The following is a 13,224-nucleotide window of genomic DNA, read 5'->3' as shown; positions in this document are numbered from 1 at the left end:
AAACATCGATCAGCTGCCTCCTGCACGCCCCCTACTGGGGATGTGCCCGCAACCAAGGTACATGCCCTTGACCGGAATCAAACCTGGGACCTTTCAGTCCGCAGGCTGATGCTCTATCCACTGAGCCAAACCAGTTTTGGCAAGGATATGTTATTATAGATGCAAAAAGACAGACAGGCTCAGTTAAGGTAAAAGTTGACCTTGTCAGTGAAGATACTGGCCTAGGACGTAACTACCCACCATAACTGCTTTTAGTTAAAGTTTAATTTCAGACCATCCTTTGTGGTTACTTCAGGTCTCTGAGTCTGCAAGACTGCCATGCAGGCCTTCCCTGAGCTTGTTAGGTTAGCATGTGGTCCCTTTCGTCCACACATCTAAAGTGTAGAAAGTAATACCACAGTTTAATAGCCATCCGTTAGAGGCTAAACCCCTATCCATCTGCGGCCTGAAACTAGGCAGGTTTCCATGTCTGCTCCATCATCCTGAATTGAAGAGACTACTCCACTATTGCTCCATTAGGCCAGCACCACTTCATCTAATACATAAACATGCATTTTTTTTGCATACAAAAGGTTAAGAACTTGCCTCTTAAAAACTTCAATTCTTAATGCCAAAGTAGCATACATAGGAAGTATCTCAAACCTCTTAGAAAGCAATATAAAATATAACTGGGGTGAGATGTCTTACTCAGAGTTACGTCTTTTAAACCTCTCATTCATAAGAAAATCACACATTTATTTTTGACAAATAAGGTTTTCAAATTAAATAAATGCTATTCTGTCAAGAGAAGCAAGTCCTACATTTGCCCAAATTTGGCATTCAATGTAACATCTATTTATATCTGAACTAGTAGCCCTGTGCACAAATCTGTGCGCCAGTAGCTCTCTGTGGGGCCTGGCTGCTCCGCGCCCGCTGCCCAGAGGCTCTCCGTGGCCCAGAGGCCCATCCGCAGCCGGGCGCGGAACGCTTGCCTCGTAGCCGCAGCAATGAAGCAAGCATTCCCCCAGGCTGCTCATGCTGCCTGCTCTCAGCGGCCGTCTCCCCCCCGCCCCCTCCAGGAACTGGGGGACTCCGGCGGGGCTGAGAGGACTGGGTGCCGCCATCTTTGTGACAGAGTGATGGTTAATTTGCATATTAACATTTTATTATATAGGATTCTCCCAAATACACTAGGCAACTCACAGAAAAGCTTACACTAACAATCAATAAAATCATAGGCATACAAAGCTACAGAACTATGGACTAGCAATTCAGGTGAGTATCTACTGAAGTAAACCTAAGGATTCAAAAAAAGATAAAAATTCTAGCATATTATAAAATAAACCTCAGCCCCTGCAGTTGCATATCAGAGCCAATTGAAACATCTATAACACTCAACGCCTGTCTAGAATGGGAGGATATGCTAAAAAGCTTTCTTGGTCTCTTAGAGGCAGAAATAGAATAGTGGGGACGAACTATAATTCTTTTTTTTTTAATATTTTATTGATTTTTTACAGAGAGGAAGGGAGAGGGATAGAGAGCTAGAAACATCGATGAGAGAGAATCATCGACCAGCTGCCTCCTGCACACCCCCTACCAGGGATGTGCCCGCAGCCAATGTACATGCCCTTGACCGGAATCGAACCTGGGACCTTTCAGTCCGCAGACCGACGCTCTATCCATTGAGCCAAACCGGTTTCGGCGACGAACTATAATTCTAAGAAATATTAATCATGCTCTGTTAACCATAATTGTTCTGTTCTGATTAGAGAAAGCACATTCTAACCTGGCTGAGAGTTGTACGCCCCGGGACACAGGAGTTAACATTGGAATGTAGTCCATCCTCCTTTTCCAAGAACTGCTTGTCATCATAGAAGGACTGACAACCTTGTTGCTGAAACAATCTGGTCTGGGAGGCGCCAGCCCTTTGTGACCCCCTCCCCCAGCCCAGCAACCTGTAATCATTATACTATGCCTACTTCCTCATACCTGTAATTCCTACTTTCCCAGGTAATCTTTGTCCTTCAATATAAGCAGCTGGCATATGGGGAGGGGAAGAGCAGATTTTTGTAGATAAATGGCATCATTTGAATAAATGCTCATATATTATTCAACCCTGTCTCTGCTTAATTGGCTCAAGTAGTAATAGGCAGCCCAGACCCATTGGTTGTCCGGTTTCAGTTCTGCTCTCTTCAAGCAGCTATACCAGACACAAATCTGTCTTATTTAGTGTGAAGTATTTAATTTCAGAACAGTCAGTCACTTATAAAGTTCTACAGTGGAAAATTCCACTGGCCATTAAAGATGATGATGTAAAATCTTATTTGCTGACTTACAAAGATATGAAATGATAAAAGTATTAAAAGCTCAGACTTTCAGGTCAGAAAAATGTGAGTTCAAATGTCAGCGTACATATGTGTAGTTTTAAGCAAATAACTCAATAAAAGTCATTATCGGAGTAAAATAGGCAATAATGTATGTCTCTTATCACAATGGCTAGCATATGGTAAGCCGTATAATAATACAGATAATCCTTATTTTAAAGGAACAGATAGGTGTATATATTCGCATGCCCAGAATAAAGCCTGGAATGCTATACACCAAAAATAGGTGGTAGGATTACAAATGATACATAATGAACACAGAACTTCTGTAATTAGAAAAATATTAAGCTATTTTCATCCTTAAAAAATTTAAAAATGCAGCCATAAAATAATGCAGTAACAAACTCTTTGCAGAGTCTTTCAAGGGCTGGGAAACTCTGGCTATGCTAAAATGATTCCAGGAAGTCATTTGCAAAACTGAGAAGAGATTAGCATCTAAATTAAGTGCTTCCCTTCACTACAATAACAATATATCTTTGAAAGTGAACATTAACTGCATCCTATTCATACATTCCATGTCAAACGATTATCCAACTCAAATAAAAAGTTTATACTTGATATATTAATATAATGAACCTCCTCAAATACATACCCAATCCAATACAAAAAATGCCCAGTTATTTGCATTCCTCTTTCAGGATTTTGCAATCACTGCATCTACTGTTTGGGGCAAGAACAAAGATAAAATGTATCCTTAAGCAGTAGCATCCTCACCAGGTCCTAAGCTGCACCAATTTTCTTCTGCCTAAAACTATAGTTTGAGCTATAAAATACATATATAAGCTACAATACCTACATGTATGGATTACTGCACCATTCTGGGCATTCAATGAAGAAGCTGATGTTAAACTCTTATCTACTCACCTTAGCTGGTTGGTTATCCAGTAGTCAGAACTATCCAAGAGAAATATAATGCAAGCAAGAAACATCACAAACAGGTAAATTTAAGTACAGATATTATTTAACCCAATTATGTCCAAAATATTATCAATGAGCTATTTGTGAGATATTTTATATTCTTTTCTATGTACTCAGTCCAGTTTGGTGTATAGTTCGTACTTATAGCACATCTTAATTTGGACTAGTCATATTTTAAATACACAATAGCCACATATGGATACTGGCTACCATACTGGATGGCACAGAGCTAGAGTTACTCAAGCCCAAGCAAGGCATGTATGCTTCTTACCAATTATTAAGTCCTAACTCCAGTCAGTCATGCAACACACTACCATGAACTGCTGTGCTGGGCAAGTCTGCTTAGGCCAAAACCAAATGAAATTCATTTCAAAGATTGAGGGTCTTCTATGTTTCTGACACTGTTACGTGTTTTCAGTTTGGGGTGTGTGTTTTTTTGGGGAGGGAGGGTGTTTATTTGGTTTTTGAAGAGTCAGGAATTGAAGAGACAAATAAGCTTGGTCCCAGTAAGTTCTACTATTGGAAAAACAACTCAAAATACATGCCCTAACAGAGGGAGAAAGGAATATTATTAAGAACCTGCATATTCCTCAGCAGAATGAAAAGCGTGAAATAAAGAATTCAGCTGCATAAAGTACAGAGCTCTTCAGAATGAGGTTTTTCACTGTCATTCATGTATCTTCAGAGAATGTTATAACACACAACAGGGCTCCAAAGTCAGTTACATATTTAAGGAACAAAAAAATTAATCCATTAACCTGATAATCTGTTTTAACCTATTACTTTAATAGCTTAACCCTAGTTATAGAAATATTTTATTTATATGCAGAGAACATTAAGAAGGTCAAACTATTTTAAAATTTAAAAATACTTGCATAGAAGAAAGGAAAAAGAACTGGAAATACATATCCCTACATGTTAATAGTAATGGTGGCTCAGTAATTTAATGTACATGTATGACTTTCAATTATGAAAAAATAAAGTGGCAATAACTTTTTTCAAATTCAATTATATTTCCTTTTAACTCAATCCATTTACTTTTAAACCTTTTAAGATTACGACACCCATGCAAGCTGTTTTTCTTTCTCTAGAACCCTCATGGGCAGAGTAACCTTTGGCTGATAGAGCAGGAACAAATTAAACTTAACCACAATAACCACATTTCATTTCAAGGAAACCTGAAAGTCATTTGTGGAACTACAAAGATCCACTGAATAACCTGAAGGATTTTCATGTTAGGTAAATAGGGGTCAAATGCATTACTTTAAACATCAATATCTCTTAGAGAATACTAAAACAAGCTAGCAATAAAGCCAAGAATACCCTCCAACTCTTCAAACCACAATTCAAGTAGGACCATCATTTAAGGCTGCTAGACTCCGGGTCCTTGGAGTCTTTAAAAGGGAGTTTGGCCCTCATTTGATGTTCGAATTAAATTTAAATCCACTCTGATGTAAAATATCACTTCCACTCACTACTTTATTTCAGTGTATTTGGTTTAATTTTTTTCTACAAATGTCGTTTGTATACTGAAAGATCTACAAGAAGTAGAGAACCCATGGTCTCCTCCCCCATAACATTCTAGAATGTAAGATAATAAGAGCAAGAATCTTTGTTAATATATCCTTAACATTATGAATATCCAAAATTGTTCATTTTATGCATTCTCCCAAGTCAGCATGAGTAGTTATTAAGTACCTCTTCTAGCCTTATACTAAACCCTGAAAATGTTTTTAAAATAGTTCCCATCCTTCAAATGCTTAAAACTTAGTTACAGAAGTTATATGGATAAAGGAAATACAATTAAGCAACAATTCAAGGAAGTAAACAATTAGGTACAAAACTTCAAGCAGGGAAAAGATAATGTAGATACAGTTTAAAATGGCGTTCAGCAAAGAGATTGGGGTGAGGAAGAGTGGGCCTTAAAGAAAAAACAAGTTAGGTTTAAACAGGTGGGAGATAATTTTAAAAACATAATAAACAATGTCCGACTGAAGACATGAGCTCAGACTACCTGAGCAGGCGGGACAGATAGAAAAATAGAGAGTGAACAGAGCCTAATGGAGACAGAAAGGGACAAATGCAGTAAACCATCAAAGCAGTTTCTCCACCTTTATTTAATTGCACACTGGAATCACGTAGAAAACTTTAAAAATACTGAAACCTGTTAGGTCTGAACAAATAATTGAATCAATACCCTCCTCCCCCGGGAACTGACCTTTAGGCCACTTCACAATGGACACTCCACTTGTTTAGACCACATTCCACTTGCTAAGACCATTATCTCTCCCCTTCGGACTTCCCAGAATCCAGACCTGCAGAGAGAATTCTCCACCCAGAAAAAGCCCACCAAGAGTCCTTTAAAAACTGCTGACTCCTGTCACTGGGGTGCTGGAGCCATCCAGGCTCAGCCACCTGGTGTGTGGATGATCGAATAAATTCGTTATCCCTCCTTTGACGATATAACAACACCTAGATCTCAATCCAGTGATTCTGACTTAACTGGGAGACAACCTAAATTTCAGGATTTTTTTAAAGTTCCCCAGGGAGTCTAATGTGCATCCAAAGTTAAGAACCTATTGCCTTAGAAAGAAACACCAATGTAAGTAGCAACACAGGATGAGGAAGAAAGACTCAAAAGATTATTGAAAGATTTTGAGAGATCTATAAAAATACTGGCATTACTGAGAAAATCCAGGAAATGAAAAAGTAAAAATATGTGAACTTTTCTGGACTTTACCATACTCTGTCTACAAAGTTCCATGCAGTAAACCAGTTTTAATTAATCCAGATTGTCTCACTTCTCCACATACTATAATTATTGGCCTAATATTTTTCAACAGAAATAATCAAAACAAAGAGAACCATCTTTTAAAAGTTAAGGTAGAGCTCAATCTAAAGAATATAAAATAAATCCTCCATAAAGTCCTCCTGGGTTTCCCACCAGAAATAATCTCATCCAATTTACTATTTTAGCAGTACCTAGAGCAGCATTTCCAACAAATGCCCTGCAGGGACCTAGTCTGTTTCAGAAAGGAGGAATCAGTGCCTCATTCCTCCTTTTACACAGTGCTCAGCATACTACTTGGCATGTGACACATACTCAATATGAACTGACAGGCAGACACTGCCAGTTAAGTTCTGATTGTCACTTGAGGTTCTAAATGCTTTTGAATGCTTCCTTAATAAGCAAAAATATATCCCCAGTTGCTTGTGCTTCTTGTAGACCCTTTCACAATTCTAAGCTTCCAAGTGTGCCTCACTGTTCCCCACTGTTAGCCTTACTCTACCACTTTTTGACAGGACCTAGCCTGCTCACATGAGTTGATACAAGGAAATAAAATATTTTTATCTTTAGGAGAAACATTCCCAGAGACCATCTTTTAAAATATATTTCTGAATCAAGATCATTTCTTTCAAAACCCCTACCATAATCCTTATATTTCACCCAAACATCAATCACTGTTCTCGTTTTCACTTACATGTTAAATACAGTGTTACATAAGTATGCTGTTATGGTCTCCATGTCTTCAGTATAAATGAGTGCTTCCCACCTTTACTTACATCCATGGCACAAATAACAAGTACTATGTGATTAATACTCTAGTGCAGTGGTCGGCAAACTCATTAGTCAACAGAGCCAAATATCAACAGTACAACGATTGAAATTTCTTTTGAGAGCCAAATTTTTTAAACTTCTTCTAACGCCACCTCTTCAAAAAAGACTTGCCCAGGCCATGGTATTTTGTGGAAGAGCCACACTCAAGGGGCCAAAGAGCCGCATGTGGCTCGCAAGCTGCAGTTTGCCGACCACGGCTCTAGGGAGAAACCAGAAGGTTAGTCATGACCAGGATAACTAGTCCGAAATCTGACCAATCCCAAGACTCAAGGGATATCTTGTAGACTGGTTAGGAAGCTCTAGTATGTAGCAATGAGAACAGATTTACCACATATTCTCCCCACCAAAGGCTGTTTTTAAAATGGTTTCCTAATCATAACTGCATTGGACACTTTGCACCACTTCAGCACTACATGTGATAGCAGATAACTGATCCACCTACATACCAGGAGTCTTTGTTTCCATGTATAAATCTCCAACATCATGAGCCAGACTTCCAAGCTTAGATATGGATTTTTAAATGTGTCCTACATTTTCACTTTGATTTATCAACCACTTTTTCCTTTTAACTAAGTCTCTAATCTCATTTTTCAGAGGTAGACTGCTTATGATCAAAACATGGCAATGGCTTAAAAAACTCAATATGCTTCACTAATTTCACAATATGGTAGAAATAAGATAAACACAAGAAGGCATTCATCTTCACCCTCAGAATTCCATCATGATTTACTATTGTCTGTTCACATATAAGTAAACAAAGATGTATGGCAAATGAACAAATGAGAAAGTACCAAGATCTTTTCCTGAAAAGTATTAAATTGGGAAAAATCACTAGTGAGAACTAATTTGTATTGTCCCTCTTCCCTTCAAATGATTTTACATAATTTTATATTTCATTTATTCCTTCTTTTGTCAGTAAAATACTGGGTACAAGGTCTAAACTACAGTAAGCCTAAATTAATATTAAATAACTAGGAATGGAAAAAGAAGGATTAGGGAAGAAAAAGAAAGGCATTAACAATAGACCCCAAAAAAATTTTAACTAGTATTTTCTATGGCAAAAAAAAAATAGTCAAGTGTTAAATTTCACAGCATCGGGTTTTTTAAATCCAAACTTTAAAAATTCAAAAACACTACTCAGTTTGCCTAATACAGCTCACTTAGTAATTACCTGCTCTTATGACATTCTATATGGTTCATGAAAAAAAAAAATTCACCAACTATAATGTATACATAATATATATTCAGCATTCTGTTTTACTCAAAATTAAATGGCCACCTACATGTGATAATACAATTTTAGGGGTAACGAAGGTGATTATCCTTAGGAGATGTGTGTTGAAATATTTAGAGGTGATGCAACCCAATGTCTAAAACTCACTTTCAAATGTTTCATTTAAAAAAGGTTGCGTATATAGACACATATAAGCACGTACATTTATATACACAAACATGCACACGTTCTAAATGTTACTCAGTTAATCTAGATAAAAGATAGATGGTTGCTCATAGTATTATTTTTATAAATTAAAAAAAATTGTAATATTTTTTTAGAGAGAGAAACGGGGATGAGGAGTGGGGGGTGGTGGGAGGAAGAAACGTCAATCAGTGTTTCACCCATCCATGCATTAGTGATTGATTCTTATGTGCCCTGACTGGGAATAGAACCTACAAACTTATATGAGAACAACACTCCAACCAACTGGGCAACCTGGCCAGGGCCAGAAGTTTAACATTTTTCAAAATAAAAAGTTGGGGAGGAAAGGGGCACACAGAAAGCTATTTATCTATTCCTTAAAAATTATGCTTCATCCAAGAGTCAAGGAGCCAAGAACATATTTGCCATTTATACTTAAAACATCTCAGATCCAACATCTGTATGGAAAACTCTTATTTGAAAGAAAAGTTCTGATACTCACATTGCCCATGTACTCCGAGAGCAGGTCCTGCAGGGCCTGGCGGACAGCATTACACTCGGCCACGATTCTCTCACGCCGGTCATCACGAGTGCAGGATGAGTCGGCCATCAGGGCAGCCCCACTAATGATGCTTTCCAGGCGCTCTTCCAGGGAAGGCCTAAAGCGCTCCTCGCTGAAGCTCAAGGGGTCCACAATGATTTGTTTCTGCAGAGGCAGTATTATTAAATGTTACTGCTAATCTCTGTTCCCTCCATTATTTCCAGAAGGTGAGGAAAGTGCTGATTAGAAACATCAAGATTTAACACAAAAATTACAATGCCTGAAAGTTATACTCCTTGACAGATGAGGGGCCATACTACACAAGTTGGTCTATGGCTCACTTCTCGAAGAAGGCACTGGAAGCAGTACTATCCACCTGAATGGGGTCTGGGCAGTGGTCGGCAAACTCATTAATCAACAGAGCCAAATATCAACAGTACGATTGAAATTTCTTTTGAGAGCCAAATTTTTTAAACTTAAACTATATAGGTAGGTACATTGTTATTAACTTAATTAGGGTACGTGGTATTTTGTGGAAGAGCCACATTCAAAGAGCCAAAGAGCCGCATGGGGCTCGCGAGCCACGGTTTGCCGACCACTGGGATAAGGTATACCACAAATGGCAAACAAAAGTATGTCAGCATAAAAATCATGTTCAATCTACTTAATGTGAACATTTAAAGGCCAGCCTATGTAGTATTATTAAGTTACCAGATGAAAATTACAGGGAAAATAAAAGCTCTCTTTTTCTTTTCTATGTACAGAGTATAAAACTGCTACATGACACTGGCAGAACTGTTTCACCACAAAAATTTAATAAAATTGACACCTGTCTCCAAACTTTCAGAATGAAATGCATTTATAATCAATTTCAATCTATTTTCTCCTTACACATCTCACCAAATGTTTATGAACAATTCAGTCTCAAATTTATCCTAAATTTATGTCTAAATTCAAGGCTTTTTTTTCCTCAAATATCTCTAAGTTTTCTGTAAGAGATAGTAGCAATCTGTCCCAACAAAGCCACTCTTATGATGTAACTTTCCCAATAAGAGTAAGTGCTTCCTGTCTCCCCTTTATTCCCTTGACTCCGCTTATATCCAGCTTTACCAGTGATGAGTGAGGTCACAAGTAAGCTATGGTACACCCCCAGGACAGTGGCTATTGGTCTCCCTCCAACTTCTCCACTTGATACAATTTATCCTTACACTGGTAAATGTCTGGGCAAGTATTTTACCTTTAATTTTTCTTTATGGGGGCTATGTTCTTGTTGATTTAAACATAAATGCCAAGGTTTTTCTTTAAAAAGCTTGCCCTTTTGCAATAAGTGTACATTTCTTCTTTCCCTTTCCAAGAATGCCTCCGTTTCAAGATTTAGCATGCATACCTTGAGTTCATTATAAACCTACATTTTAGCTCATCATTTTTCTTACCAGATTACGTTACTGCAGGATTTCTCTGGTCAAAACAGAACACACAATGCATTCTGACCAACAGGAATGAGGAATTAATGGTCCCAGAACTTAAATAGTCATAGCACTGCAACCCGCCTGTGATCATTCAGTCCAACCCCCTCACCTGAGAATTAAGTGGCTTCTGATATTACTCAACTTAGGGCAAAATGTAACTCTTACTGCTTTGAAAGAGACCAATATACCCTACTGCCAAATGTGGGGGGGAGGGGGAGAGACACGGACAACAACACCAGTAAATTATAAGATGTATCATCAGAGTTTGCTATAAAGTCATTTAATGCTTAAGTTTCCAGAGTAAAAATTCAGTTCTAACACCATGCTTTCATAATTTATAGAAAGTATTAAATCATCCATTCGTATCAGCAAGGATCAGTTACCCACACCAAAGTAAAGTACTGAGACAAAGCAAAGGCAAGGAAAAAAATATTAAAAATAGAATGCACTCCATTATATTGATTCTTTAATTTATAGCATTCCTACTTATGAAAGATGCTGGCAATCTGGAAAGCAATTTTCCCTTATGTTAATTAAAATAACAATAATAAGACTTTTTTAAATCTTAAACTGCTGTCATATACTGGAACCAGGAGGCATTGTGAGTAAAAATTTTAAAAACAAACCCACCAAAAAAAATTAAGATTAGATACATAGGATAATGTGTACATAGAATGTATAGGCATCATCTACAAAAGGTAATTACATGGCATTATGCTACAAAAGTATTTTAGCCCCAAATTTGCTTCCACTTGATTAAATTTTGTCTATTATTACAATTTAGTCATTGAGAAAAAAAGTATATCTAGACAGACAAGATGATGGCACGTCTGTTTTAGTCATTTATGATGTATCTTTATCTCCAACCAGACTGTGCATTTGCCTTTGTGTCTCCTGTAGCTTCCCATCTACCAAAAGGTTAAAATCTTGGGTGAAATGAATTGAACTCATATCCTCAATAAAGAATGACCTTGTAGGAAACACAAGATGCATTAAAGAATTCAGAAGTTTAATCAAACTAAAAAAGAAAAGAACGAGGAGAAAGAGAAAGAGAAAGCGAAAGAGAAAGAGAAGTGCTTTAGGCCAAGTCAAGATAAGTAGACTTGATGATTCATAAAAATTTTTTCAACTTAGATTGCATATCTAATAGAAATTGAGCTTTCCTTAGAAACCTTGATCACATTTCCACAGAAATCTTTTAACTTCAGGGGATGGTCAAGAGCCTGAAGTTTCCTCCCTGTATAACTTACATCAAAGTTATTGAGCGCATATGCCAGCTCTCCTCCTCCTCCGCCCTGGTGCTGGGAGGCATCATCCGATGCGGTGGCCTGGGCTGCATTGGAAATGCCTGTGACTGCCTGCTGCAGCTGCTTGTATATCAGGTCTCTGTTGGCCTTATAGGCTGCAACATCAGGGTGCTGTAGGCATGCCTGGGAAGCAGTATAGAGAATCGGAACGTTTTTCTGCAGGATTCCTCTGGCTGCAGCCATCTGATCACGATGGCCCACATCTTTCAGTTCCTATAAGAATAAAACAATAAATTTTAACAGTTCTATTCATATAACATTTTGTCAGTAAATATTGAAAGTTAGAATTTTTACTAAATAGACACAATATTTTCATTAAGTCTGGCTTGGAAGCTCATCACAAAGGAGGCAATATGGCTTAGTAGATAAGAGTTCAAACTTTTCCAAACCACATGGACCTAGATTTCAATCTCCAGCTCTACTTTTTCCTAACTATTATGATCTTACTTTAAGTCTCCATGGTCAGTTTCACCTTCTGTAAAATAGGAACAATAGTACCTCTCTTATCATTGTATTGAGGATTAAAAGAGATAATGCACATAAAGCACTTAGCACAGCACTAAAAAGTGAAACTTAAAACTGACTAGCATCTTGATTACAGCTATATAAAGATATATGTACCTATTCCAACCAAAATAGAAAAATCATTCAGAGAAATACTTAAAGTAAGATTTATTATAAGGAGTTTTTTATTAAGTTATAAAATTTATTACAAGAGTTTTGTGAAATTTGGGATAAGATACCACAGGAGTACACGAACTATGCAACCAGCCAGGTAGTCTCCCAAGTACACGACTCCTTCCCTCCCTTCTCCCTCCCCAAAGACCATCTTAGGACACAGGTCATTAGGCACAAAGCTGAGGCTCACGTGTTCCATACTGAAAATCAAAAGGTTTATATTTCATTATAATACTCTATGTACATGTGGTTTAAGTGAAAATGTCCTTTACAATTTCCTCTACCCCATAATTATAGTCCACAGTTAAAAGGATTTGAGGTTCCTTGTGGTTTACACTACTAGCCTCTAATTGGTAGACAGGGTAAATATGCTAAGTGACAAATAAGTGATACCAACAATAAGCAAGATGTGAAGGGGTTACTTCTGATATCCCCTTGTTACTGAAATTACTCAAACAAATAAAACTAAGTCTTTAGTACCAGTAAATGTGGATCGCCACCACAGAAGAGAAATATGTGACCACCAGAGCTGTTCCAACTCTATTTTATGTGATCACAGAATTTCAATGTTAATGTCACCAAATGAATCCTAAAGTACAAATTTAAATGTGTTAAAAAGAAGTACTAAATGTGTAAACATGTAAGAGAAAACTGACTAACTTAGAAAGGCCAAAATCAATTACTCAAAGTCTGATTCAACTATTTATTGCTCACCTTTCTAGATGAGTTCCTAACTAAGCATTAGAAACACCAAACTCTGAAACTTCATCTCACTATATATTTTAGATTTTCATCTTTATTCAAACCTTGTATAATATGACAGCTTTCTATTCCTCCTAGAATTCTTTTCTTATTTGAAATCTGAATTTGCAAGTAATAGCTCACAGCATTCCAAATGCCTTGTAGCACAGC

At 37.4% G+C, this 13,224-nt stretch overlaps 1 protein-coding gene across 1 annotated transcript in view; it reads right to left on the bottom strand.

Annotated features, from left to right (window-relative positions):
* Nucleotides 1-13,224, bottom strand: part of CTNNA1 (catenin alpha 1) — a 202,705-nt gene that overhangs the window by 112,693 nt on the left and 76,788 nt on the right. Inside the window, exons 6-7 of the mRNA XM_079770838.1 lie at nt 11,578-11,847; nt 8,820-9,023 (exon numbers count right to left, since the gene is read on the bottom strand). Coding sequence (XP_079626964.1) covers nt 8,820-9,023; nt 11,578-11,847 — 474 coding nt within the window. The remainder of the gene's footprint in view (nt 1-8,819; nt 9,024-11,577; nt 11,848-13,224) is intronic.

Source organism: Cnephaeus nilssonii (assembly GCF_951640355.1).
Source record: "Cnephaeus nilssonii genome assembly, chromosome: 5".
NCBI classification, from domain to species: Eukaryota; Metazoa; Chordata; class Mammalia; order Chiroptera; family Vespertilionidae; genus Cnephaeus; species Cnephaeus nilssonii.
This window is presented reverse-complemented; position numbering and strand designations above follow the sequence as displayed.